The sequence below is a fragment of the Mesoplodon densirostris genome, chromosome 9 (assembly GCF_025265405.1).
Source record: "Mesoplodon densirostris isolate mMesDen1 chromosome 9, mMesDen1 primary haplotype, whole genome shotgun sequence".
Lineage (NCBI taxonomy): Eukaryota > Metazoa > Chordata > Mammalia > Artiodactyla > Ziphiidae > Mesoplodon > Mesoplodon densirostris.
In genome coordinates, this window is record NC_082669.1 from 57,961,145 (window position 1) to 57,987,817 (window position 26,673).

At 37.9% G+C, this 26,673-nt stretch overlaps 1 protein-coding gene across 7 annotated transcripts in view; it reads right to left on the minus strand.

The window, feature by feature from the left end:
• The window catches only part of AKAP9 (A-kinase anchoring protein 9), a 150,828-nt gene extending 130,461 nt beyond the window's left edge, over positions 1-20,367 (minus strand). For all 7 annotated transcript variants that reach the window (XM_060108824.1, XM_060108825.1, XM_060108820.1 and 4 more), the window contains exon 1: positions 20,041-20,367. In XM_060108824.1, coding sequence (XP_059964807.1) covers positions 20,041-20,088 — 48 coding nt within the window. In that variant the 5' untranslated portion in view covers positions 20,089-20,367. The remainder of the gene's footprint in view (positions 1-20,040) is intronic.
• Positions 20,368-26,673: the final 6,306 nt, after the last annotated feature.

The following is a 26,673-nucleotide window of genomic DNA, read 5'->3' on the forward strand; positions in this document are numbered from 1 at the left end:
ATTAATATTAAAAATATTAATGTAAACCATTATTAATATAAATGTTTATATACAACATTAGGTATAATATTGCAATATAACCTTTTTTAGTAAAAGGAAAATTAAGTGCATCTCTTTTAACAAAGATAAGGCAGGCCTCAGGCTCACAGCCTTCAACAATTATACCTATCTTAAATTTTAATAACATTCTACACAGAGGCATGGATAAATTCTGGAAGAATATAACCATAACAACTTTGGTCTGTCTCTGGATTTAGGATTACAGGTATTTTTCCTTATGCTCACTTGAAATTTCCTTTTTGGTGCATAAATTTTCCAAATTTTATATGAAGCAACTATTAACTACCAATTCCTAAATTTAATTTGAACTCAGTCATTCTGAGAGAAACAAAAGCATAAGAACAGGTATAAGCCCTTTGTGCCTTAAAAAGAGGAAATATACAAACATATTAATATATAAATTAGACCAATTACAAAGACGGCCAGTAAATGTCTTATGATATGAAGGATTAAAGCAATCTTGATGATGTTGATATCATTAACTATCAAAATACGTGACAAATACTAGAATCTATAGAATAACATACAGCATATATTATACTTTTGTCTGCTGTAAATGAAGAAAAGTTTATAGATGTGTATTGTTTACTTAATAAAGGTGTCTAATTAATGTCAGAAATATCTAATCACTGACCTTGCTATATAAAAATATATCACATTTAAATTTCTTCCCCAGTTGATCAGCAACTAGTCAGTTATTCTACTATCTGCTTAAGGAACAGATGCAAGACCAGTTGCCTCTATTTGTACATTATTAAGCTGCTGGAATGCATTTAAACTACTTTGGAGAGCAAATTCATTCTTAAAAATAAACCAACTGAAACACTATTAAATATTATCTGTAAATAGAATCAAAAGTCTAGGGACATCATTTTAAATCGATCCCTCAGAAAGAATGCAAAAGCGAAAAAATGTTAATGACATTCTTAAGATTTAAAAATATATTCAGACAGCAGCGGATATCAGGACAATGATGAAGATTTTGTTTAAAATTCCAACTCTGTTAGGATATATAATTTATATTTAATATTTATTTATATGTACAAATACATAACAAAAGAGAAAACTAAAATCCTGTACTATAAAAAGACTGATTTAAAAAAACAAACAAAAAACCCGTTGCCTGAGACAACAGTATCCATTATTAAATGAACCCAATGAAAAGGTTAATAATAGATATGGAATAAAAAGTAGAATAGGGGGGCTTCCCTGGTGGCGCAGTGGTTGAGAGTCCTCCTGCCGATGCAGGGGACACGGGTTCGTGCCCTGGTCCGGGAAGATCCCACATGCCGCAGAGCAGCTAGGCCCGAGAGCCATGGCCGCTAAGCCTGCGCGTCCGGAGCCTGTGCTCCGCAACGGGAGAGACCACAACAGTGAGAGGCCCGCGTACCGCAAAAAAAAAAAAAGTAGAATAGGGACTTCCTTGGTGGCGCAGTGGTTAAGAAACTGCCTGATAATGCAGGGGACAAGGGTTCGAGCCCTGGTCCAGGAAGATCCCACATGCCGCAGAGCAACTAAGCCCATGCACCACAACTACTGAGCCTGCGCTCTAGAGCCCACGAGCCACAACTACGAAGCCTGTGTGCCACAACTACTGAAGCCCGCAGGCCTAAAGCCTGTGCTCTGCAACAAGAGAAGGCACTGCAATGAGAAGCCCACACACCACAGTGAAGAGTAGCCCCTGCTCGCCGCAACTAGAGAAAGCCTGCGCGCTGCAAAGAAGATGCAACGCAGCTGTTAAAAAAAAAAAAAAAAAGAGAGAATAGTTCTATTATAGTGTTTAGAATTAATCACTTCTAAGGACATAAAATTACCAAGACATTGTTTCAGGCCTATGTTATTGATTACATGAAGTCATATTATTTTTTCAGAACAATTAACCAGAAGGTAAACTCCATGAATGTAAGAACTTTTGTTCACTGCTATATATTCAAAATCTAGAACAGTACTCAATAAATACATGATGAGTGAAAAAGATAACATACCTTTTATAGAAAAGTTAACATTAAGCAATAATTTTAAGCACTGTTCCACAGAACCTAAGAACTAAGATGATAAACTGGCATATCTAATTCCACTATCTAAAAAAGTTCCATGGTCTCAGAATTCAAAGTGGCAATTAAATGAATTAAAACATAAAATATTCCCTCTCACCATAATCTCTCTACCCCACTAGGCAAAACAAATAAACAGAAAAACTAAGCAAATGACAAAATTAAATTCTCAGAAAAACAATGCCCATAATAGCTTTTTAGGAAGAGTTCTGTTTTGTAAAAACATGAGAAAAGGAACAAAATCACATCGTAATCACATCATAAATAGCTATCTATTTTTATTTTAAATCTGAAAAATGGCAAGCTGGCAGATAAGCAAAAATCAGAAACTCTATTCAATTAGCTAATCATTTGATACTGCAATGGTACATTTTAAATTACTGGAAAAACATTTATTCTAAAACATGCTGGAAATTCAGACTACAGACATCTGTGTTTGTCATTTGGAAGCCAATTATAAAAATGTTAACATATGCAGGCACGGAAATAGCTGCAAGATTTACTGGAAAGATATGTCCATATACCCTTGTCTTTCAAAACTAATTCAGATCTCAAGCAAATGTCTTACCCTGACCAGAACACGAATAAATAATTAAATAAAAATGACTAATAATTTATTTCATAAACTCAATATTTATTTATAAATGATCATTCTCAATAAAACAAGGAATTTTTTTAATGCTGTAAAAAATGCCAAGTTTTTATAATGTCACTTCAATAAAAGTACTAACTGGAATCTGTTTTGTGTCTTGAGAGTTCATCAGGTGTTTATGTGTCAGGCACAAAGCTAGACATGAGTCGAAATACACTGTCTTAACAGTAGGATCTTTTAGTCTAAGCCAGCCTAATATTTCATTGAGTTGTGAGAAACAAGGTAAAAGTTAGTGTACAATTTTGTAAACTCAACAGTCCTATATATCTTTAAGGAGCTAGTACGGGAACTTCTCTTGTCCTGATTTTCTCAAAAAAGGCTTTCTGTAAGAGGTGTGGTTGTAGAGTTTTACAGCTGTGAAGGAAGTATCTTGGCATATGACAGACAGTAGTGAGTAGTTCATTTATTTAAAAAATATTTATTGTGTTTATGGAATAAATATTGAGTTTATGGAATAAATTATCATGTGTCTGCCCTGTGCAGGGTAGGTAGTAATGAAACAGATACAAACCCTACTCCTCTGAATTGTAATCCAGTTAGGAAGAAAAAAAATTAAACAAATATGGACAAATACAGAAATATATCATTTCAAGAGACAAAAAGTGCTTTGAAGAAAAAGTATAGGTACTAAAAAAAGTCTAAAATAGAAAGACTTAATTTGAATGGGAATGTAAGGGAGAAGTCATGAAATACTGAGAAAAGAATGTGGAAGCTGAGATTTGAAGACAAATATGAGTTACTTGCCCAAAAGTAGCAAAATATAACAAGAACATCTGACTCCAAATCCAGTATTCTTTCCATTATACCAATTTGCATTCCATGCATTCTGAGCTCTTTTCCTTCATTTGTCATTAAACTTAAAAACACTAACATTAAATCTAGAACATGAAGTTTAAAGGCATGAAATCACCAAAACAAATATTTTTTTGACAACACTAGGGAAAAAACACACACACAACACACACATACACCAAGAAATTATAAAATATTTTTAAAATGTTATCTACTTTCTCTAGTCTTCAAAAGCAGCTGTAAGTAGCTGTTTTTACTGTAGAAAATTTAAGAAATCCTAATTCTAATTATGTAACTATTTGTACCTGTCTGTGAAGCCTTTACCTTTGTGATATTCCCTAATGAATGTTGAACAAGAATGCTGTACAAGCTATTACAACAAAACTTCAGGGACCTAACTATGAAAACACAGAAGAATAACACAGTTGACCCAAACACAATTTGTATGTAGAGCTGAAGTAGGGCAACTGAAAACAAAGAAGACAAAAGCAACACTTTAAAGATGCTCTGAAGAATATTTTCCAACGATATGACAAAATACAAACTGTTGGAAAATAACAGTGCCAAATAGACCCGAGGAAATCAGATATGGAAAAGACCACAGGACTTTCCCTTATGGATCCAGCAGTCTTATTTATATCCTACAACCTCATTCAATGCAGAATTTTTCTTAACGTTTTGGAACACTTTTAAGTCTAAGAAGAAAATAGACTCTCGAACTGAAAAAGTTACCTTAATTTTGCAAATTTTAACACATTTCATTGTCTGGCACATAGTAAGCCCAAATATTTTTTGAGCGAAAATAATGTTTCAAAAAGAATATGGATTACATATATTAGAGTACTGGACTGTTGTGTTTACAGAGACTCTAATAAGCTAGCTATGTGACACTGGACAAGCCCCTTAACCTCAAGAGAACTCAGTTTTTTCAACTGTACAATGAAGAGGAGGATTAGAAGGATCTCTTAAAGCTTCTTTCAGTTTTACCATATGATCCAGCAAGTCCACTCCTAGGTGATATATCCTAAGAAAACAAAAACACTAATTCAAAAAGATACATGCACCCCAATGTTCACAGTATTATTTACAATAGCCAACATATGGAAGCAACCTAAGTGTCCATCAACAGATGAATGGATAAAGAAAATGTGGTATACATACAATGGAATATTACTCAGCCATAAAAAAGAATGAACTTCTGCCATTTGTATCAACATGGATGGACCAGAGGGTTTTATGCTTACTGAAATAAGTCAGACAGAGAAAGGCAAATACTGTATGCTTTCACTTATATGTGGAATCTAAAAAAATAGAACAAACAAATGAATATAACAAAACAGAAACAGACTCAGATATAGAGAACAAACTAGTGGTTACCAGTGGGGCAAGGGGCAAGATACAGTGGTAGGGGATTAAGAGGTACAAACTACTATGTATAAAATATTATAAGTGGGCCTCCCTGGTGGCGCAGTGGTTGAGAGTCCGCCTGCCGATGCAGGGGGCACGGGCTCGTGCCCCGGTCTGGGAAGATCCCACATGCCACGGAGCGGCTGGGCCCGTGCGCGTCCGGAGCCTGTGCTCTGCAACGGGAGAGGCCACAACAGTGAGAGGCCCGCGTACAGCAAAAAAAAAAAAAAAAAAAAAAATATTATAAGTAAGGTACAAGGATATACTGTACAGCACAGGGAATATAGCCTATATTTTATAATAACTTTAAATGGAGTATAACCTATAAAAATATTAAATCTCTATGTTGTACACTTGAAAATAATATTATAGATCAATTATATGTCAATCAATCAATAAAATTTCTTCCAGCTTTTAATGCTTAAATTGGAAAAGTTTTTTCCAACTGTTCCTTTCCCTTTTTCTTCCCCATACTCTCACTTAATTATGTAGAAGAAAAACTAGACTTCTACATTATAACAAAGTTTCTTTTTAACTGTTGCTTGAAAAAACAGCTCAATAAACAGTATCTATTACTAAATGATCCCAAATGAAAAAAGATATAGAATAAAAAGTGGAATGATTACAGTATAGTGTTTAGAACAAATCACTTCTAAGTATATAAAATTATCAAAATACTGTTTTAGGCTCATGTTACTATAAGAAGTATATGAAGTCAAATTATCATTGCAGAACAAATAACTAGAAGATATGCTCCAGGAGGGCAGGGATTTTTAATCAAAATCAAAGCCTATGTAATACTCTAAGTCTCGAATAGTGCCTGCATATAGGTTCTCAATAAAAATTTGTTGAGTGAAAAAAAAGATTTTTTTTTTTTTTACAGAAAAGAGGAACCATAAGCAATAATTTTAGGCTTATTCCTCAGAACTTCAGAATACCTGTATAGTTTCTAAAAAAAAAATTAAAATGATATATCAGGTCCATGGTTACATTACTGTACAACCATACAACGTAATATTATGTACCTGTCAAAGATAATGCTTTCCAAAAAAATTTAATGTGGGAAAATGCTCTCAACATAAAGCTGGGGGAGAAAAGAGGCCAAAACTGCATGCAGAGTATGATTCAAGCTAAGTTTAAAAATATACATAGAAACAAAAGAATGAACAAACTGTTAATAGTGATTACTTGTAGGTTATGAGACTATGGGTAATTGTTTTCTTTTCTGAAAGATTTTCACTGCCTCCCTCCCTTCCCCAAAGATCTGTAAAGAATATTCACTAATAAAACTATGGGCCCATATGTTAATATCACTATTTTTAAAAGGATATAATACAACCACACATCTACCAAAAATCTCATCCCAAAAGACAGAAATAAGGCAGAAGTCCCAGGAATTATGCTGTCCTGGGGCCTGGCGTCTTTCATCAGCCTCTCCACACACCCTCTCCAGACATCCCATAGGCATAACTGCTAAGACTGACAGATTATTACACCTCCCTGTCCAGATGCCACCAACTTCTGTTTCATTTCACTGTCACCTCATTTACTGCTAACACTGAACGGTGAGAAGGATGGCACTTTGCCCCAACCTTACCTAGTTTCTGCACAGTATAAAGCTTAATCTCATCAAAAATAAACAAATAAATAGCAGTTCATGTAAAGGAGAATCCCTAAAACAAGGTATATCTGTAACAGATGCTATCACCCTCAGCAGCAAAAATACATGCCAGCTTATCATCTGAGGTTTGTTCATTTATAAGCCACAGATAATAGAATAGTATTCTCTCTTATACGCATATTTTTTTTTGCAGGAAATATCGACTTAAAAAATAAAAGAACTGCTGTATCTGGTCACTTCAATGGCCCATCCTGTCAGATATCCAGTACCCATCAACAGCTCCAATGATCTGTCAGAGATCATCTGTGATGAAACTGGGTGTATAATAAACACATAAATGTAAGTTGGCTTTGGTTTTGCTTCCTCTTCCTACCTCATTCCACAGCACACTCACTACTCCCCGAGGACTGAAGGACTGTGGGATTATGATCTCTGCACACCTCTAGGCCCTTGGCATGTGCATTGGAAAATGGGCAAAAGTTAACACAGCACCAGTGTTTGTAACAGAAAAACTGGAAACAACCCAAATGCTCATTGATATGAGAATGCTAAATGAGGTAAATTCCTATAATGGAATAGTATGCAGGTGTGAACATCTTTACATAATACTGAACAAAAAGAAACGCATTGAATACTGCTTATAATATGATACCATTAAGTTCAAAAACAGCAAAACTAATATATTATGTAAACATATGTGGTACAGAAAAGCAAGGCACTGATAAAGAAAATTCAGAATTGTAGTTACCTTAGGTAGAGAAGGGGTGGGATTAGATTGGGAAAGATTTCAAATGTATTTGAATGTGTCTATTTCTTAAACTGGGTGACAGGCATAGAGGTCATTTTAAAAAAATCATTTTTCTTATCTATATATTTTATATGTATTCTTTTTCAGGTGAAACATATTTAAGTATTTTTAAAGTATGTATTTAGAACTTCCTGCTGAGGAAACTGGCCAGTGCTCATAGCTCCTACCATACAGGACACCCCAGCTGCTCCTCCCAGTCTAGTGTGATGAGAAAAAAAGGCAGTTGATTAGATTCTTCTCTTGGAATTAGGGAACAAAGAGTTAGAAAAGATGTCCAGAAAGTAACAGAGGGGAGATGAATCTTATTGAAGGATTTGAAAATCAGTGCATGATGCAATAATCATATAAATATCCCTAAACTCACCCATAAAGTACATTTATGTTATCAACCTACTAGTTATGTTGCAGACTAAAATATTTTTTTTGCGTATTCAGCACAGCCAGTTTTCCTTCTGATGACATCATCCTTACTTCTTTAGTTGCACATCAAGTAAAGTAGCTGGCATATAAGAGTTCATGATGTATAATCACCTAGTTTTGCAGAATCACACAAATTAGCTATGTCAGTGGGTCCCAAACTTTACTGCACATTGAGGATCTTTAAAAAATAGTGAGTCCTGGATTGCACCTCAGACCTTCTGATTTGGGGTTGGAGTGTGACTTAGGCTTTGAAATTGTTTAAATCTTTCCAGAGGCGTCTAATGTGCAGCAAAGTTTGGGAACCACTAAGCTAGATGCTTACTCTCTGAATTGATTTGCTTGCACTATTTAAATAATTTTTCTCCCCCCCCCACTTTTTTTTAAGTGTCTATAGTGGGAAACAATTCCATTGAATAGAACAAATTTGGGCATTCATCCTTAATTTTTGGTCATGTGCAAACTGATGTACAAGCAAAAGAAGCTGATCTGCAAAGAGAGGAGCATCAGATATTGTGAAAGTGAAATAAGGGATGATAGAGAGAATGGCATTGGTTCCAAATGGCTGTTCTGTTTCCCATGAGGCCCAACTATACTTCTCTTAGCTTCCTTTGAAATCTCTCTATCGTTACTATAACGCTCTTTTTCTCTCCTTCACTTAGCTAATCAGTTTTTTGGGAACAAAGTGCCCTGCTAGAAGTAGGGTGCTTACATTGAGCTATTTGAATCAGTCAGTATTTTATATTAAAAAACCCCAAAAACTAATGGTTTCACTGCTTCATCTGTATAGCAATAACATATACCTGCCACCTGGTGGCAGCATACCTACCTGAATATGGGATATGTTTTTTGGAAAACCGTAACCCTTTTCAAAGGTTAAACATGTCAAATATACATTCTTTGACAGTTTTTGGCTACTTTTAGGATAAAATCCATACTGTCTCAACTAACACACATGGCTCCTCATTATCTGATCCCAGCCTATTTCCCCAATCTAGTTTTCCAGCATGAGAATAATGATGATGATGGCTAACACTTCTTGAAAAGTTTTTATAACTGACCATCTTCTACGAGCTTTATATGTATTAGTTGAATCCTCACAACAACCCCAAAGCAGGTACTATTATTCTTCTCATTTTCCAGATGGGAAACAAGTACTGAGAAGTTTAAAAAACTTGCCTGAAGTCACAAAGCTAATAAACTGCAGAGCCAGAATTTGATCCCAGACTATCTCATCTAGTCCAAGCTCATAACCACTACTATTATACTGCTTTTCACAAAAAAATCTTTGAAAAAGTAGGTAGCATTCACCACCCTTTCCTGATTCACATTCATTCTCCATCCCACAGTAATCTGAATTCTTCGTTTCCCTTTCTCACCAACTGTTGCTAAAGCTCAAGGTCACTTTTCAAGTCTCCATCATACTTGATTTCTCATTTTTGACAAGTGGCCACTCCTTCTTACTTGAAACTCTCCCCTTAGTCTCACAGACATCATCACCTCCTAGCTTTGTAAACAGTTTGTATCCAGTATCCTTTGCAGATACTTCTCCACCTGTTTTTTAAACATGGGTGTCTCCACAGAATTCACCTCTCAGTATGCATCCCATTTAGTCGTCGTCTTGAGTGAACTCCCCACTCCCAGAGTGTCAGCCAGTATCTTTAAGCCAAATATTTATCTCTAGCATGGCCTTTTAAAGGAACAGACTCATATTCAGTTTTACACTGGGCCACTCTTCTAGGATGTCCTCTGACTCAATGTATCCAAAACAAAAGTCATCTTCATCTTACTAAAATATTTGTTACCCTCCAAAAATGCCCACATTTCCTATCTCAGAGACCCATTTCACTCAAATCCTCTTCCCCCAAATTTGTCCATGTTCCCCTATCTCAGAGACCAACATCTCTTAAGTTGCTCAAGTCAGAAAACTAGAGTCTTCCCTTATCTTAGTCTGTTTGGGCTACTATAACAAAATATCATAGACTGGGTGGCATATAAACATCAGAAATCTATTTCTCACCATTCTGGAGGCTGTAAGTCCAAGATCAGGGAACCAGCAGATCTGGTGTCTGGTGAGAGCCCACTTTCTAGTTCACAGATGGCCATTGTTTTGCTATAGCCTCACATGGTGGAAAGGGGAAAGGAATCTCTCTTTTGTAAGGGCAGTAATCCCAGGCTCTGCTCTCATGACTTAGTCATTTCCCAAAGGCGCCACCTCCTAATACAATCACCTTGGGGGTACGATCGCTACATATGATTTCTAGGGGGAAATGAACATTCAGATCATAGCATCTCTCTTACCCTTTACAACAATTACCAAGGCCTCTCAATCCTACCTCCTAAACAGTGACCAAGGATCACTGTTTAGTCAGTGCAGGGCTGAAGTTAAGAACACAATCTCTTAGGTCAGAGTGGGTTTGAATCCTTGTTCTGCCACCATGACTTTGTGCAAATTACTTAACCTCTCTGGTTTTTCCACCTGTGAAATAGGGATAGAAACAGTATCCACAGCTCTTAGAATAGTTATAAGGATTAAGTAAGAAAATGAATGTAAAACGCTTAGCATAATGCCTAGCATTAGAAAGTGCTCAAAAATTGGTAGCTACTATCATCACAAATTCATACTCTTCTTTCTTCCACTGTCAACCTTCCCACTCTCCAAGTGAAAGACAATGAGGTAGAAACAGAAGTGGGGATAAATCAAGAAATATTTAGAAGGTAAAGTCAGCAGAATGTGGTGATTGGTTGGCTCTGAAAGGTAAAGGAGAGTGAGTCAGGGAAACCAAATAGAAGGTGAGATAATGTGGGCCTATTGGGTTGTGGTGTTAAAATGGGAAGAAAAAGGCTAAGTAGAAGACAAATTCTGAATAAAAAACAATTAATGGGATTGGGTTATGAGTACACAGGACACAGGAAGATAATTGAGAATAATTCAAAGGGTTTTAGTTTTCAACTGAGATGCTTTCTCAATAGGTATAAACTACTGAACCTCAAAAATATGATGGCACATAAGATAGAAAAGAACATTAAAATTTTTATTTAGTTATTTATTTTTGACTGCGTTGGGTCTTTGCTGTGTGCGGGCTTTCTCTAGTTGTGGTGAGCGGGAGCTACTCTTCCTTGCGGTGCACGGGCTTCTCATTGCAGTGGCTTCTCTTGTTGTGGAGCATGGGCTCTAGGCGTGCAGGTTTCAGTAGCTGCAGCATGCAGGCTCAGCAGTTGTGGCACGTGGGCCCTGGAGCATGCGGGTTTCAGTAGTTGCAGCATGTGGGCTCAGTAGTTGTACGTGGGCTCTACGGCACACAGGCTTCAGTAATTGTGGCACACTGGCTCAGTAGTTGTGGCTCGCGGGCTCTAGAGTTCAGGCTCAGTAGTTGTGGCACACAGGCTTAGTTGCTCTGTGGCACGTGGGATCTTCCCGGACCAGGGATCGAACCCGTGTCCCCTGCACTGGCAGGCAGATTCTTAACCACTGCACCACTGGCGAAGTCCCAAACGTTAAAAATTTTAAATCCAAATCACAGAGGAAAAAAAGACTATATAGACTCTCTGTCACAAGACTAAAACACCAATGCCTATTAAAATTACTTATATTGCATTTCACCCTTTTAATTAAAAAAAATATATATATTCTTCTCACCTAAAAAATAATCCCAAATTCTTATCTTCTCTTTTTCTCAAACTTTACTAAAAATTGCTATTGGTTAAAATGGAAAAGTGAGAGTTCTCTTGTTAAAGGGAGTAGAAATGCTCAGACATATATTTTCATTAGAAGAGGAATTTATACAAATTAAAAATTAAATATGTTTGGCAAATGTAGATGGTTTTACATTAAAATATTCCCAATATTTTAAGTTATCTTTGAAAAGTTTCTATAACTTTCAGCCAAAACCTATTATTTCATATATAAACTCCCAGCAAATATTTGCTAATGCAGGTTTTACACATTTTCTAATACTTTGCTCTTTAGAGCATCTACTTATTTATTTGACTTTAGAAATCAACTTATACATACAGTCAACAGAGCATAAATGGTGTAGTAATTAACTCAGATCACCACCCCATGCCCATCGCAAATCCCTGCATCTCTTTCCCCTGCATCCTCTTACACACTTTCATACATTAAACTTGGTTTTTCATAAATCTGAAGAATATTTTTAGTTATAATTGGTCCCTGTCCCTATTTTCCCTGGGGAAACAATAAGGCAGTATCAACTTGAAAAAGTGAGAACCCTGAGGAATAAATACAGTCTAATCAGAGCCCACAATGAATGAGCCCTAGTAAACAAGGAATTTTGTTTACTAATTTTGTGTGTTCAGTATCAAGAAAAAGAAGGAAAGAGATTCTAGACTTTATACCCTGTTAGTTTTTCAGAGCTCTGTAACCAGAGAACCTATTCAATTAATACAATTTATAAATTCAAATCTTTATAGATTAGGATTTTGAATAGTTTAGTATAGTTCTTACTAGTGAAAATTAATAATTTGGGGGGCTTTGAGAAATGACGTCTTAAAAGAAAAGAAGTAAATTTGGGGGCTTTAAGAAATGATATCTTAAAAGGAAAAAAAAGTTAGACTTACAGAGAAACTTTTAGACCACATAAGAATCTCAGTGAATAGCAAACCACAATAAGACTCATAACTCTGATGGCAACTGAAAACAAACACCACACTGTTCATGAAACAAAGAGGATGAAGGAATTTTTCATGGTACAAAAGAATCTATAGATTTAAATAAATAACCTAGGCAAAACCACTTCTGGAACAATTCTGTTTTTAACAGCATTAAATCCACGTGCAAATCGACCACAGCTTTATGCAGTGTACCTAGATGAGCATTAAGTATCCTAAGTTATATTTTGGTGACCATGACCACAAAAACTCTAGAAGTAAAAGGGGAGTCAACATGACAAGAAAAGTATCTTACACCAGTAAAGTATCTGTACAGATCTATTGTGTTCACATATGAAAATGGCAGGTCTTTTTGTTACTAAAGAAGATTAGGGTTTTTTTCCCACAGTGAAAATGGATTGGTAATAGTCAAGCAAAAAACCCAATAGGTGCCTCTGGAACCAGCTGCATGCACTTGTAAAACAACTGGCTATGGAATGAAATGACTCACTGGCCCACACAGAATTCAAATTTTAGCACTATGCTCTAATCAAACTACCAGGAACTTATGCAAAGGAAGGAACAGTTTAAATTTCAGCATAGCCCAGAAGGCCTAAAAAAAAGATGGAAGATGATCCCATGGAGATGTGTATCTCTCTCTACCTCTCTCCATCATCTGCCTGACTGCATGTTTCTCCCTCTCTCTCCCTCTCAGTATATAAATATATATGTAATATAAATATAATAAGTAATAATCAGTACTATTATGTAAAAGAAGTTGGTAACAATAGAATTAAAAAATGGGCAAAGGACTTGAATAGACATTTCTCCAAAGACAGACAGACAAATGGCCAATAAGCACATGAAAAGATGTTCAACATCCTTAGTCATTAGGAAATTAAAGAGCAAAAGCAAAATGAGATACCACTTCCCACCCACTAGAATAGCTATAATTAAAAAAAAATAGAGGGGCTTCCCTGCTGGCACAGTGGTTAAGAATCTGCCTGCCAATGCAGAGGACACGGGTTGGAGCCTGGGTCCGGGAAGATCCCACATGCCACAGAGCAACTAAGCCCGTGCACCACCACTACTGACCCTGCACTCTAGAACCCGCGAGCCACAACTACTGAGCCCACATGCCACAACTACTGAAGCCCACACAACCAGAGCCTGTGCTCTGCAACAAGAGAAGCCACTGCAATGAGAAGCCCGCTCACCTCAATGAGAGTAGCCCCCACCAGCTGCAACTAGAGAAAGCCCGCGCGCAGCAACGAAGACACAACACAGCCAAAAATAAAAATAAAACAAATATACTTTAAAAAAATGGAAAACAATAAGTGTTGGTGAGGATATGGAGAAATTAGAACCCTCATACACTGCTGGTGGGAATGGATACAGGCACTATGGAAAAAGTTTGGTGGTTCCTCAAAAAACATAGAATTACCTTATGATCCAGAAATTCTCCTCCTAGATATAGACCCAAGGGAAATGAAAACTGGTACTCAAATACTATATACGAATCTTCAAAGCAGCACTATTCACAATAGCCATAAGGTAGAAACAACTCAAATGCCCATCAATGAATAAATAAACAAAATGTGGTATATACATACAACAAAACATTATTCAGCCATAAAAGGAAATGAAGAACTGATACATACTATAACACTGATGAACCTTGAAAACATTATACTCAGTGAAAAAAAAAAAACAAAAAAACAGACATTAAGGGTCAAACAGTATATGATTACATTTATATGAAATATGTAGAATATGTAAACTGATAGAAACAGAAAGCAGACTGGCGGTTGCTAGAGGCTGGGGGAAGTAGGGAATGAAGAGTATCTTCTTAATGGATACAGGGCTTTACTCTGGGATGATTAAAAATGTTTCAGAACTAGATAGAAGTGGTTGTACAACGCTGAACTGTTATGCCTCTGAATTGTTTTAAGATGGTTAATTTTTTTTTTTTTTTTTCTTTTTGCGGTATGCGGGCCTCTCACTGTTGTGGCCTCTCTCGTTGCGGAGCACAGGCTCCGGATGCGCAGGCCCAGAGGCCATGGCTCACGGGCCCAGCCGCTCTGCGGCATGTGGGATCCTCCCAGACCGGGGCACGAACCCGTATCCCCTGCATTGGCAGGCGGACTCTCAACCACTGCGCCACCAGGGAGGCCCAGATGGTTAATTTTTATATGACTTCCACCTCAAGTAAAAAAAAAAAAATCATAGATTCTTTATATCTAGCACCAGAAGAACTCAAAAAGCTCTCAATCATTACCGCATTTATTCTTCAAAAACACCTGCTAAGAGTCATGGACTGTGACAGGATTATTCGCACAGACAATAAGGCACAGACTCATGATAATTTAAATAAATGCTTGCCAAGTAAAAGTCCATAGCTGCAGTTGTAGGCGTTCAAAACTGTTAGTTGAACAAATAAGCCAGTAAATGTCTCCAAAGACCTAGTGCCCGTTCTTGTACGACAAATAGCATATAAATACACATAGATGCCATGCCCCAGATGCAAAACAACCTTTATAAGTTTATAAAGAAACTTTAAAAAATTCTGAAGCTTTCCAAATTAAACTTTTTAAAGAGATGCTAACTAATGCAATAAGATATTCAATTTCAATGGAAATTAATTGAGAAATAAATATAAATAATGTTCCTTATCATTTAATGTTTAACAATTTACCATGAGAACCTTTTTTAGCTTCCATATTAGAAGAAATTCACTTACATTTCAATAATCAGTAGCCTATAACAGATAAATATTTTACGGTCACAGTTTAGTTCTTACGACAAACTTTTTTACATATAAAAATAAGAGGTGTTTTGTTTGAAAATAATTTTTGCCCCAATCTTGTCATATTCCAGTCACTTGGATATGTCCTATCTTTTTCACTTCCTCTTTTCCATGTGCTCATTCGACTTTCAGTTTCACTGACAGGACACCACAGACCTCCTTGCCAAATCTCTCTTCATTGGATCTTAAGGATCTTTTTTACCCAACCACTTCTCTATCCCTGTTCCTGCCATTTCTTGGAATGGCCTTAAAAACCTTTCTTCAATACATACTTCAAGAAACCTGTTCTGCCCATTCTTTCCTCCATATTCTCTCTTAAAGCTCATAATCTAAAAATCATGTTTTGCTTTGTTTTTCTTCCAACAAAGCCTAAAGGTCATGAATTAGTTTTTAAGTCACAGACAATGCACCACTGTTGCAATAAATGTTGATGGTATCAAACTCCTGTATCCACTTTGAAAGCTAAGCAAGCTATGTCACATATAACAATTAAAATCTAGAAAGTTGAAAAGAAACAAGGATGGAGAGCAACTTTCTTAGTGGTGGAGCACTGTGTCTGAAATATGCAAAGAACAATTGTACACCATAACTAACTTTGTCTATCTGAGTGGAAACAGTAATTGAAAAGTCCTGTTATCAATAACCTAATATACAGCTTGCACAGAGCACCGTCCTTTTTTGCATATAATTGGCACTACTTTCCAAACTGAAAATGCTCATTAAACAAATAAAAATCATATGATTAGTATTTACTGAATGCAATAGGCAAAAATTTTTAATAATTATTCAACAAATAATGCCAATTATATAAAATGCTGAATAGTTGATTAAAAACTTTGGTTTTACTGAATTCTACTACATTAGCAGAATGTTAAAAAGTATACCTAAGGTGAATTTGCAGAAGTAATTTTATACTGAATACATAACTGTCCTCTAATTTTGTTAGCTAATATTACAATACTTTCTTTACATAATACTGTAAATAATTTTACTTGGGAAAAAATGAAGTCATTTAAAGTGAAGTTAGAATAGTTTGGATCAACACAAGGACAGCCTACGTAGTACCGTCCCTGTCAGCACCTTGCAGGGGGGTTAGCCCAGCTCTGAAAATATTTACTTAATGCAGAAATGTCTCACATTTCCACGGGTCAGGCTTCTTACTACATCAACACTGAGGAAGTAGCTGAGGACCCAACAGCAAACGAAAAAACCAACAGGTAGCAGAAGAACTAAGCTGTCATAAAGCCCATTCACCAGGCTCCATCAATGCTTGGTTATTACAAACCACTGTATCAAGCTCAGTTACTGGGTTCTCTAGTCACAGCAAATCTAAAACAGCAAGTTAGGGGAGGAGGCAGAGGAGAAGGAGCAAGGCAAGATAAGCATGTTCGTGGCAATGAGAACTGACAGAGAAAAAGGATAAGAACTACAAAGTCAGAAAGGATATCTATAAATGTCTAATAATATAGAATCCCAACTATATAATGCAAGCAGCACTGGAATAAGAATTATAGTTCCAGGACTACACTAATGTCAGTGCCCTTGGGAAACCTAGTTATTCTGTGCCTCTTTTCCTTTTTCTGTAAAATGATCATAAAATATAACATGTTATTCAACATACTATATTTGATAAGCTTTTATTGTTTTTAAAAATGGCATTTAAACATTTTTATTGGTCATAAAAGAAATACATTGCAGAAAATTTAGAAAATACTAAAAGTGTAAAGAAAATTAAAATTGCCTATAACCCACCACCCAGAGATAACCATCATTTATATCTTGATGCATTTTTTTTTCAGGTGTCTTCATATATAAATATGTACATACATTTTTTTCAGTAACATTTTTATTAATCTGGCATTATTTGTGGGCATTTTCCCCAATGAGAAAGTTTCTATAGAATTATTTTAATGGCTATATATATCAAAATTTATTCTATCGCTGCAGATTTTGCTTGGTATAACACATTTTATAAAGTATACTATACTGTATACACGACAGGTCATTTAAAAAAAATGATCATTTATAGATATATAGAAAGGAAGTTTTCCAATGAACAGCTTACCAAACACGAAGTAAAAAATTTACAAGTTGTGGTTTGTAAAACTAGACTATCAAATACAATATTTAAGTCCAATGAACAAACAAGACATTTAGAGAACCAAGTATCTGAATAAGTTTTAGAAATGATGATTTTAAGAGATTTCTAATGCCAGCAATAAGATACTTCCAATTAAGAGAACTGTGGAATACTGTTATTAAATTACAACATGCTAGTAAAGTAGCACCCATTAACAACTCATAGTCATTCTGCTCATTCATTCACTAAGCAAATATTTACTGAGTACTTACTACCTGATAGATGTTATGCTAGACTGCATTAATATCAGTATCAAGAGCCTTCTTTGTAAAACAGTCTTAAAAATGAGGTAGCAACATTTAACACATTTTACCAAATGAAAAAATTCGCCCAATATCCTACTATACCATCTCTCTCATTCTACTTATTACCCAGTGTCTGTCCGTCCCACAAAACTTTGAGCAACATGAAAACAGAGACTATCACCACCTCTGTTATCTCCGGCTCTTGGTATAAAACAGGAGTTCGATACAGGTTTGCTGAACGACCTTACACTTACAATCCAAAGTTTTTAAGTCCTAATCTAAAAGCACACATTTATACAAATGAAGTAATGTCTACACTATTTTTGATGATGCTGTTTTCACTCTATTTTCCATGTTCCTATCAGTCTTCATAACCTTAACGGCTGAATAATATTCCATCACATTAATATAGTTTAGAAAACGATTCTCCTAATATTGTCTTTGAAGTTTGTTCCAGTGTTTTGATATTGTGTCACCAATGCTCCAGCAAATATATCTTGCCTTACATGTCTCACAGATTTATTTCTGACTGGAAAAGTTGGGATCTATTATAGAAGATAATCTTCTACAATAAAAGTGAATGTTAAAAGAAGATTTTTATCCCATAGGCAGAATTTTGAAAAACAAAAAACACACATACACACAAAGAAACTAGAATTATTATTATTTTTTTATTTTTTTCTTTTTTTTTTTTTTTTTTGCGGTACACGGGCCTCTCACTGTTGTGGCCTCTCCCGCTGCGGAGCACAGGCTCCGGACGCACAGGCTCAGCGGCCATGGCTCACCGGCCTAGCCGCTCCGCGGCATGTGGGATCTTCCCGGACCGGGGCACGAACCCGTGTCCCCTGCATCAGCAGGCGGACTCTCAACCACTGCGCCACCAGGGAAGCCCTAGAATTATTTTTTGCCAAATCAAAGCAATTCAAATAAATCCTGTATTATGAACTGTGCTGTCCAAAGTAAACTATGTTTTTTGGACTGCTTCACATATACTTAGGAAAGATACTTCTGGAGGCAGACAGTAAAAATTCTCAGGTAAAAAACAGACAAACAAAATGTCTAATTAGAACAGAACTTCGATGCTTTTGGAAGGAGGTGCACACTGTACCTCCACTTTCTTGGATTCACAGATCACACTCAGACCCTCAGACTGCAGAAATGTTAGCAACTTTGGGCTTCTAAAGATGCCTCGATTCCCTTCTCCTTCCATGTATAGATCCTAAAATAATAATCTACCCGATAACATACAAGCACTCACGCTTTGACCTTAGGTAATATGAAGCTAGTTCATATGTTTATATTCATTTAAGAAACTTGTGCTAAGCATCTACCACTGTATCTCTGCAGTACGGCCCTTCAGTGATTACTGAAATCACAGACCCAGTCTCGTTTATTTGTTTATTTGGAGGAAGGAGAAGGTGAGGAAGAGAGAAGAAACAGTTAACTATATTATAATTTAATTGAGGTGCAACTATGGTTACTAACAGTGATCTCTAATAAGACAAAATATAGTCTAAAAACGGTAATTTCATTATAGGGAGGAAGGGAGCCTTTGAGGCCAGACAGAAAATATGCTCAAACATGTAATTTTTAAAAGAAATATTCTATTTAATTTATATTTTGTCTGTGTTAAATTTTTCATGAAACCCAGTGAATAATACCTTTTGCATTGTTTGCTTTACAGGGTTTTTCATACACACATTGGGACTCAACAAGATATATAAAACAATTCAATTATTTAAAGCAGGAATTCTATAGGTGTTGCTTAGAATATGGAACCTTGCGTCCCCAGGAGTTCCATTCACACACTGCATTAACATTCCACACAATACAAAGCGCATGCCATGACAAAGACCTCCAAACACAAACATACAAAGCCATGCTTCTAAAAACGGCCCTAAAGCCAAGTTCACAGCTGGCACTTGTGGCACACTCAAGCCACGGCTGAGGCAGCTGTCACAGGCCAATCACACACCCAAGAGTGCCAGCGTGCCACCTAAGAAAGCCAAGCTGATGATGAGCGTACAAATCCCCTACCGAATAAAGAAAGGCCCCAAATCCCCACCCTGAAAAGCACAATGCCTGCACAACCCAGAGAACTCCCTAAAAAAGCGAAACGTTGGAGATTTAAAAGCAATAAATATCAGCTTATGGCAGTACAGTAAAAGAGGGATTTTTAATATTTGGGCATTCACGAGAAAGGAGACACAGCACCCAATCATCACGGAAGTATCCGCTAGGTAGTTTATCACCAGGCTTTTTCAGTTGGAAAAGGGAGAGAAGGCGAGGGGGAAACGCATACCCTGCAGCACCTCCCTCCCCAGGCGGCGCACCAGGGCTGCTAAGATCTCCGCTTCCCAGGCCCCCTCCCAACCCTTCCCAGCCACCACCTCCCAGCGCAGGCCGGGCGGCCTCCAGCTCTCTTACCTTGGCTTTGCCAGCCTCCAGCTTCTTCTGTCTCTCTTCGTCCTCCATAGCTTCTGCAGGGAAGGCTGGGGGAAGACAGGCAGGGGGTCGGGAACGGAAAGGTCGGTTCGCACGGGGGTGCGACCGCAAGCTTCGCGGCCCGGGGAGCAGGGCTGGGCCAGGCGCTCCCCCTCGCCCGAGTGGAACTAGTCTCGGCGCTCACTGGCTGACCGTCTTCGGCCGCACGGGTAGCGTCGTCACCGCCGCCGCCATCTTCGTCTCCACGTAAACACACGGCGGGACGGGAGGAAGGGGGACGTTGTCCGCGCAGCCGCCGCGGGCCCGGCCGCTCGGGGCAGGTGCGCCCGCGGTCCCGCCCGGTCCCGCCCCGCCCCGCCCCGCCCCGCCCTCGCCAACCATGCGCGCCGCCGCGGGGGCTGCCCCAACCCGGCCTCCGACGTCGGCGCCCACAGGCGAGAATCCGGCGGGAGAGAGCCCCCTTCCCCGGGGACTAACGCCACTCCCCAGGTGGCGGCCTGGCTGAGGAGGTGGGAGAGAGGGGGTGCGCCAGGGGCGCCGGTCGGACCCCCACCACCGTACAAGGGACTCTGGTCGCTTTTAAAACATGGAGATGTTTAAAATTTCAAGGGAAAAAAGAAAACACACGTCCCTAAAGGTGAAATTGGTGAACGCTGAAAAACCCCAAAGGAAAAGATGGGGGGCGGGGAGGGGACCTACCGGACGACTGCTCAACCCGGAGGATTGGGAGAGCAGCCAGTAGCCCTCACTCCTTCCTTAGCAGAAAGCCCCTCCCTTTTCCTCCCACGGGGCTGCCCAGTCTCCGGTTCATCTTCAAGGCCCGCCTCACGAGCCGTCTGGGATACCTTTTCTGATCTCTTTGTTATCTCCAGCCTAACTTAATCCTCTCCCACCCCTCCTTAGAGCTTCCCCTTAGCTATGGTGTTCTGAAAGGAGCCTAGGCTTTGGAACCCGGGTTGAAGACGAAGCCAATATAGACATTCTAGCTTAAATGATCTTGAACAAGTTACCTATCCTCCTGTAGCTTACCTGGAAGTTTTGGAAGGCTTGTTAATATATGTGAGTTAACATGTGACTGCCCCTGGCATATTAAAACATCCTTAATGTCAGTTTACTTTCTCCTTGTATTTCCCTTATGTACTCTGCATGATATTTTAATAACTTGTGGCCCTTCTTAATTCACCTCATACTTCTGCCTCCTTAATGGCAAAGACTGTCTCGCTCATCTTGGCATCACTAAAAAGACGAGCGTAATGCTTTGCACCCAAAAAACACTTGTTGGATTGAACTGAGCCATTTTAATAAATTTAGCATGACTTTCTTTTCTTTATTTTCATCTGTTCCCTCATTACTTCCTTTTTCCTCCCCGTCATCATACTCTCAAATTCATTCCTGGTATGAACTAACTACGCTTTTTGATTTCTCAGGTTGATCCAGGTTGATCATGTTTCTCCTTTGTTTTGGGTTAAGTTAGACTGAAAAACTAGCAGGTGTGAACTGAAATAAGCTATCAGTTAAATCACAGAAGTGGTGTTAAGTGAAAATTGGGGTTAAAAAAAGAAAAAGGAAAAAAACTAAAAATCTTAAGTCTACCATAAACTGAAGACTAGTTTTAAATAGTCCAGATTTAGAAATTCTTAGATTTAAAAGAGTTTTTTGTTCTCAAACTTCATAATGCATACATAATTGTGGCAGCTTGTAACACCCAAGTATATAGTCCTATTTTCCTAACCTGAATTGAGAAGTGGATGAGATTAAACATTTTATCATGGGAATAAAAGAATTGAGACAATAAAAGAAGCTTGTCATCTACCAAGCTAAGAATAAAACTAGGACTGGAACCAAGTGTTCTAATACTGCAGTGATTTAAATACTGCCTGGACTGAGGGACTGTGTTTGTAGATTCTGATTGCCTAAGAGGAGGAAGCCCTACAATATCTGATAAGATATTCCTGTTTGTTAATAGATGCTGCTTTCTCAGTGACTAAGGAATTCACCTGTTTGTTCCAGTGTGTGCTGAAAATGTTCGAGAACCTTCTAAAGCAATGATTATTTCAATGTTTCCCTTTACTAAGAGCAGCCAATCATACGTGTCTTTTATATATAACGGGTGCTCAATAAATGTGGAAAGTTAATTGTGCGTTGAGTGCTGTTAGAAGGGCAAGTGTGGGGCACTAGTGCTCTGCCGCCTCCTTATGACAGCTATTCATGTCATGTCATGTCATGATTCATTCAAGTCATTCCCTGAGAAGATATTTGAGCAGAGAATTGGAAGAGATGAGAGAGTGAGCCATGGGGATAAGTGAGGATATTGCAAGTCTAAAGGTCCTGAAGCTAGATCATGACTTGACTGTCATGTTGAAGGAAAAGCAGGAGACAAGGATGGCTAGAGTAGAATGAGCAAGGAGGAGGACAGTAGGAGATGCGGTCAGAGAAGTAACAGGAGGCCAGATCCTGTAGAGTTCTGAAGGTCATAAGGACTGGCTTTTACACTGAGTGAGATCGGGAGCCACTGGAGAATTTTGAGCAGATGGGTGACATGATCTGGATTATGTTATTAAAGGACATCTGGCTGCTAGGAGGAGACTGGACTATGGGGCATCATTTTGGATGCTACTGCAATAACCTAGACAAGAGATACAGGGAGTTTGGACCATGGTAGTGGTAGTGAATTAGATTCTGGATATATCTTGAACATGGAACTAATAGTGCCACAGGAGTTGTAGATTGAATATGAAGTCTGAGGTAAAAAGAGGAGTCAGGGTTGACTCCAGTGTTTTTGGCCTGAGCAACTAAAATGATGGAGATGCCAGTAACTGAGATGGGGAAGAGTAAATTTGGAGGAGAACATGATAAATTAGAGATACATATTAGGTATCCAAGGAGTGATGTCAAATATACTCCTGGATATCTGAGTCTGGAGTTCAGAAGAGAGGTCCAAATATAAATTTGAGAATAATCAGCATATAGATAGCATTTTAAGTTAAGGCCTTGGATGAGATCATCCAGGACCATGCTGTCCAATACAGCAGGCATTAGCCACAGGTGGCTATTGAGCATATGAAATATGGCTAGTCTGAACTAAAATATGCTGTAAGTGTAACACATTGGATTTTGAAGACAGTATTTAAAACAAAATAATTTAAAATATCTCATTAATGTTAATGATGAGTGTCCACCATAGAGAATTACCTTACATGGTTACTACTGCATCTCCTTTAGACAAAGCCACTCTTTCTAAATTAAAACTGGTCCTGAAGAGCTTGCTTAGTCAAGGCCCAGTATTGAAATTGAAGGTTAAGACTGTTCTATCAATCATGGATAGAATGATTCCCTATATTGGAGAGAAATATGGCTACAAAACCAAGATTCAAAAGCTGAGCAGATTTATATGGGAAATTTTCTAAACGTGTTGATTTTCTGTCAGTGAAAATTCTTAAACTTGGAGCAACAATAAAATGCTTCCTGAAAGAAAAATAATTTAATAGCTCATTAATACATCAATTTTTTAAAGTAATATATTTATATTGATTATATTTTGAAATGCTAATATTTGGAGTATATTGGGTTAAATAATATATATATGAATTTCATCAGTTTATTTTTGCTTTTTTTAATGTAGCTATTAGAAAATTTCAAATTACATATGCAGTTTGCATTCATGGCTCACATTATTTTTTATTAGACCATGCTGCTCTTGGGGGCAAGTTTAGATAGAGAAGTGATAGAATGACTGAGTCTTGGAGCACTCTAAGAGGGAGGGAAGGTGAAAGGAATCAGCAAATGAGACTGAGAACACTGGCTAGCTTGGTAAGAGGAACCAGCAGCCAAGTGAAGAAAGTGAAGGAGGAGAGAGTGATGAACTGTGGCAACTGCTGCTAATAGGTTAAGTAAGTTGAGGACTGAGAAATGACCAGTTGGTTTAGCAAGGTAAAGGTCACTGGAAGCTTCCTGGGATGTTATTGTAAATCAATCATTAACTGTTTCCTACTGAGTGCAAGTACTGCTGCAGTATCATTCTCAACAAAGAGCCCTTGGAAGTCACTTCCAATGGACCAGAATTGAAAAGGGAAATGGTATCGATTTGTCATCCCTGATTCAAGTTACATTCTAGTGATTCTGTTTATAACATCTGTAAAACTCATAATTAAGCTACACTTCTTTTACTGTCGACTTGCCTTCTTAATAGTGAGAATACTACACTATACTTATTTCCCCAGAGGAATTAAAGATTTCTAAAAGTACTTTTTATATTTTCAGATTAAATAGTGTTAGCCCCTTATCGGCAAGATAGCAAACAGGCCTGTGAAGAATACCTATCATGATCAGCAAACAAGAGATTGCTCTAACTGTAGCCAAATCATATTTTGAGAAGCTTTCTCCATCCCTCCCCCCAGTATATTGTAATTCCCATTTCATGTTATTTGATCTTTCACAAATTGGTCAGATACAACCTGTCTGCCATTTCATTTAGTAGCCAATATGTATCAGTAGACCTTGACTTCACAAAACCTGCAGCAGCAGAGGCAATTCCTTAGATTCTATATTAAAAAGAAAAAAATAAAAAGATGGTTCTTCTCTCTTATATTGTCTGGAACAAAATATACCTACTAAATTCAGGAGGAGGGACATTACAGTTTTTCATTAGCCTTTTCTCTTATTGATTAAATAATTTTTATTTAGCCCTTTCTTATATGGTCTATCTAAAATACATTTGGGGGCCTCCCTGGTGGCGCAGTGGTTGAGAGTCCGCCTGCCAATGCAGGGGATACGGGTTCGTGCCCCGGTCTGGGAGGATCCCATATGCCGTGGAGCGGCTGGGCCCGTGAGCCATGGCCGCTGGGCCTGCGCGTCCGGAGCCTGTGCTCCGCAACGGGAGAGGCCACAGCAGTGAGAGGCCCGCATACCGCAAAAAGAAAAAAAATAAAAAATAAATAAAATACATTTGGTTGGGCTTCCCTGGTGACGCAGTGGTTGAGAGTCTGCCTGCCTATGCAGGGGACAGGGGTTCGTGCCCCGGTCCGGGAAGATCCCACATGCCGTGGAGCGGCTGGGCCCGTGAACCATGGCCGCTGAGCCTACGCGTCCGGAGCCCGTGCTCTGCAACGGGAGAGGCCACAACAGTGAGAGGCCTGCGTACCGCAAAAAAAATAATAATAATAAAATAAAATAAAATACATTTGGTCATTTCAGTTGCCATTCTCTGGATCTTTGCCAAATTCTATATAATTCATTTAAGTTAACCAAGTGATTTTCATTAAATATTTGAACTATTTGTCTCACCATACCACAATTATCTTGGGTTTTCCTATGTGCTTAATTACTATTTATGTGTCACACATATTTTAGTGACAATACCACATGATTGACATAGTAACCTCATTTTCCTTTAAATGCAGACACATTTTCTCCTTACAATTCTGGTTTTATTTTCTCTTTAACATGTGGCTTTCTAGAGTTTTTACCTGAGTAAATTATCAATATACAATTCAATCATGTCCTTCTCCACAAATATTTAAAATGTACATAGGCTTTTAAATTTTAATCCTGTTCTTTAAGGCACCTCAGCCACTGGTGAATTCTGTATTTTGTTATACAAACCATCTAAAAATGAGTCAGATTTAAAATGAATCAGAGTCCCCCAAATATCTCATCAGTAGTTCTTTACAAACAGGTATACATCTTTCTCATTTTTCAAAAGCAGTTATTGTGAAACAGAAATACCAAGGATTTTACTGATTGTTCCCTTCAATTTTTCCAAGCCTAGAACAAAACATTGAATATCCAGATACATGATCCTATGGTAATAGAAATGTTATCTCAAAATTATTCAGAGAAACTTTCACCTATGACTTTTTTGGTAAATCAGATAATCATCCACTCAGTGTTTCACCACTTCGTCTGTCTTCATGGCTTTATTTCCCTAATTAGAAGACACTGCCACCTACCATTTCCACTGAGCATTCTCTACCATCACTTGACATGCAAACTGCCTAAAACTATGCTCAAATCTTCCATCCAGTAGCAACACTTGCAAAATTCTCTATTTCAGTTAATGACCTTCTTCCAGTCTCTTCAACTTCAAGTCTTGGAAACATCTTGAGTTCCTCTCTACCTCATCCATCATATCTATCAGGCACATGTCCTGTTGTGCTTTCTTTCCCAGGATGTCTTGATTCCTTCCCGGTTTTTCTTTTTCCAGTGCCAACATGGTAGATTATACCCCCATTAACTTATATTTTGAAAATTTCAGAAGACTCCAAGCTGCTATGTCAGTTTCATTCCTCTCCACTACCTTCTAGTCCTTATAAGTCTGTCACATTAGCTTTCTAAAACATAACTTTCACTGTCATTCCATTATAAAATGACTTCCTATTGCCCAATAAAATGAACTTCAAATCCCTAAATCTGTCATTCAAAGCCCTCCATATTCTGCCCTAGTTTTACTAGGTAGTCCTAACTCCAACTCCCCCTGCTTCCCAACTCCCTACTCTAGTCAGGTGCTCACTGGGCTCCCCATGAAGCAATTGCTAAATCACATTTACACAATGCCAGAAATCCATATACAATGCCAGAGTCATCACAAGACAAATATTTATGGGACATACAATTGAG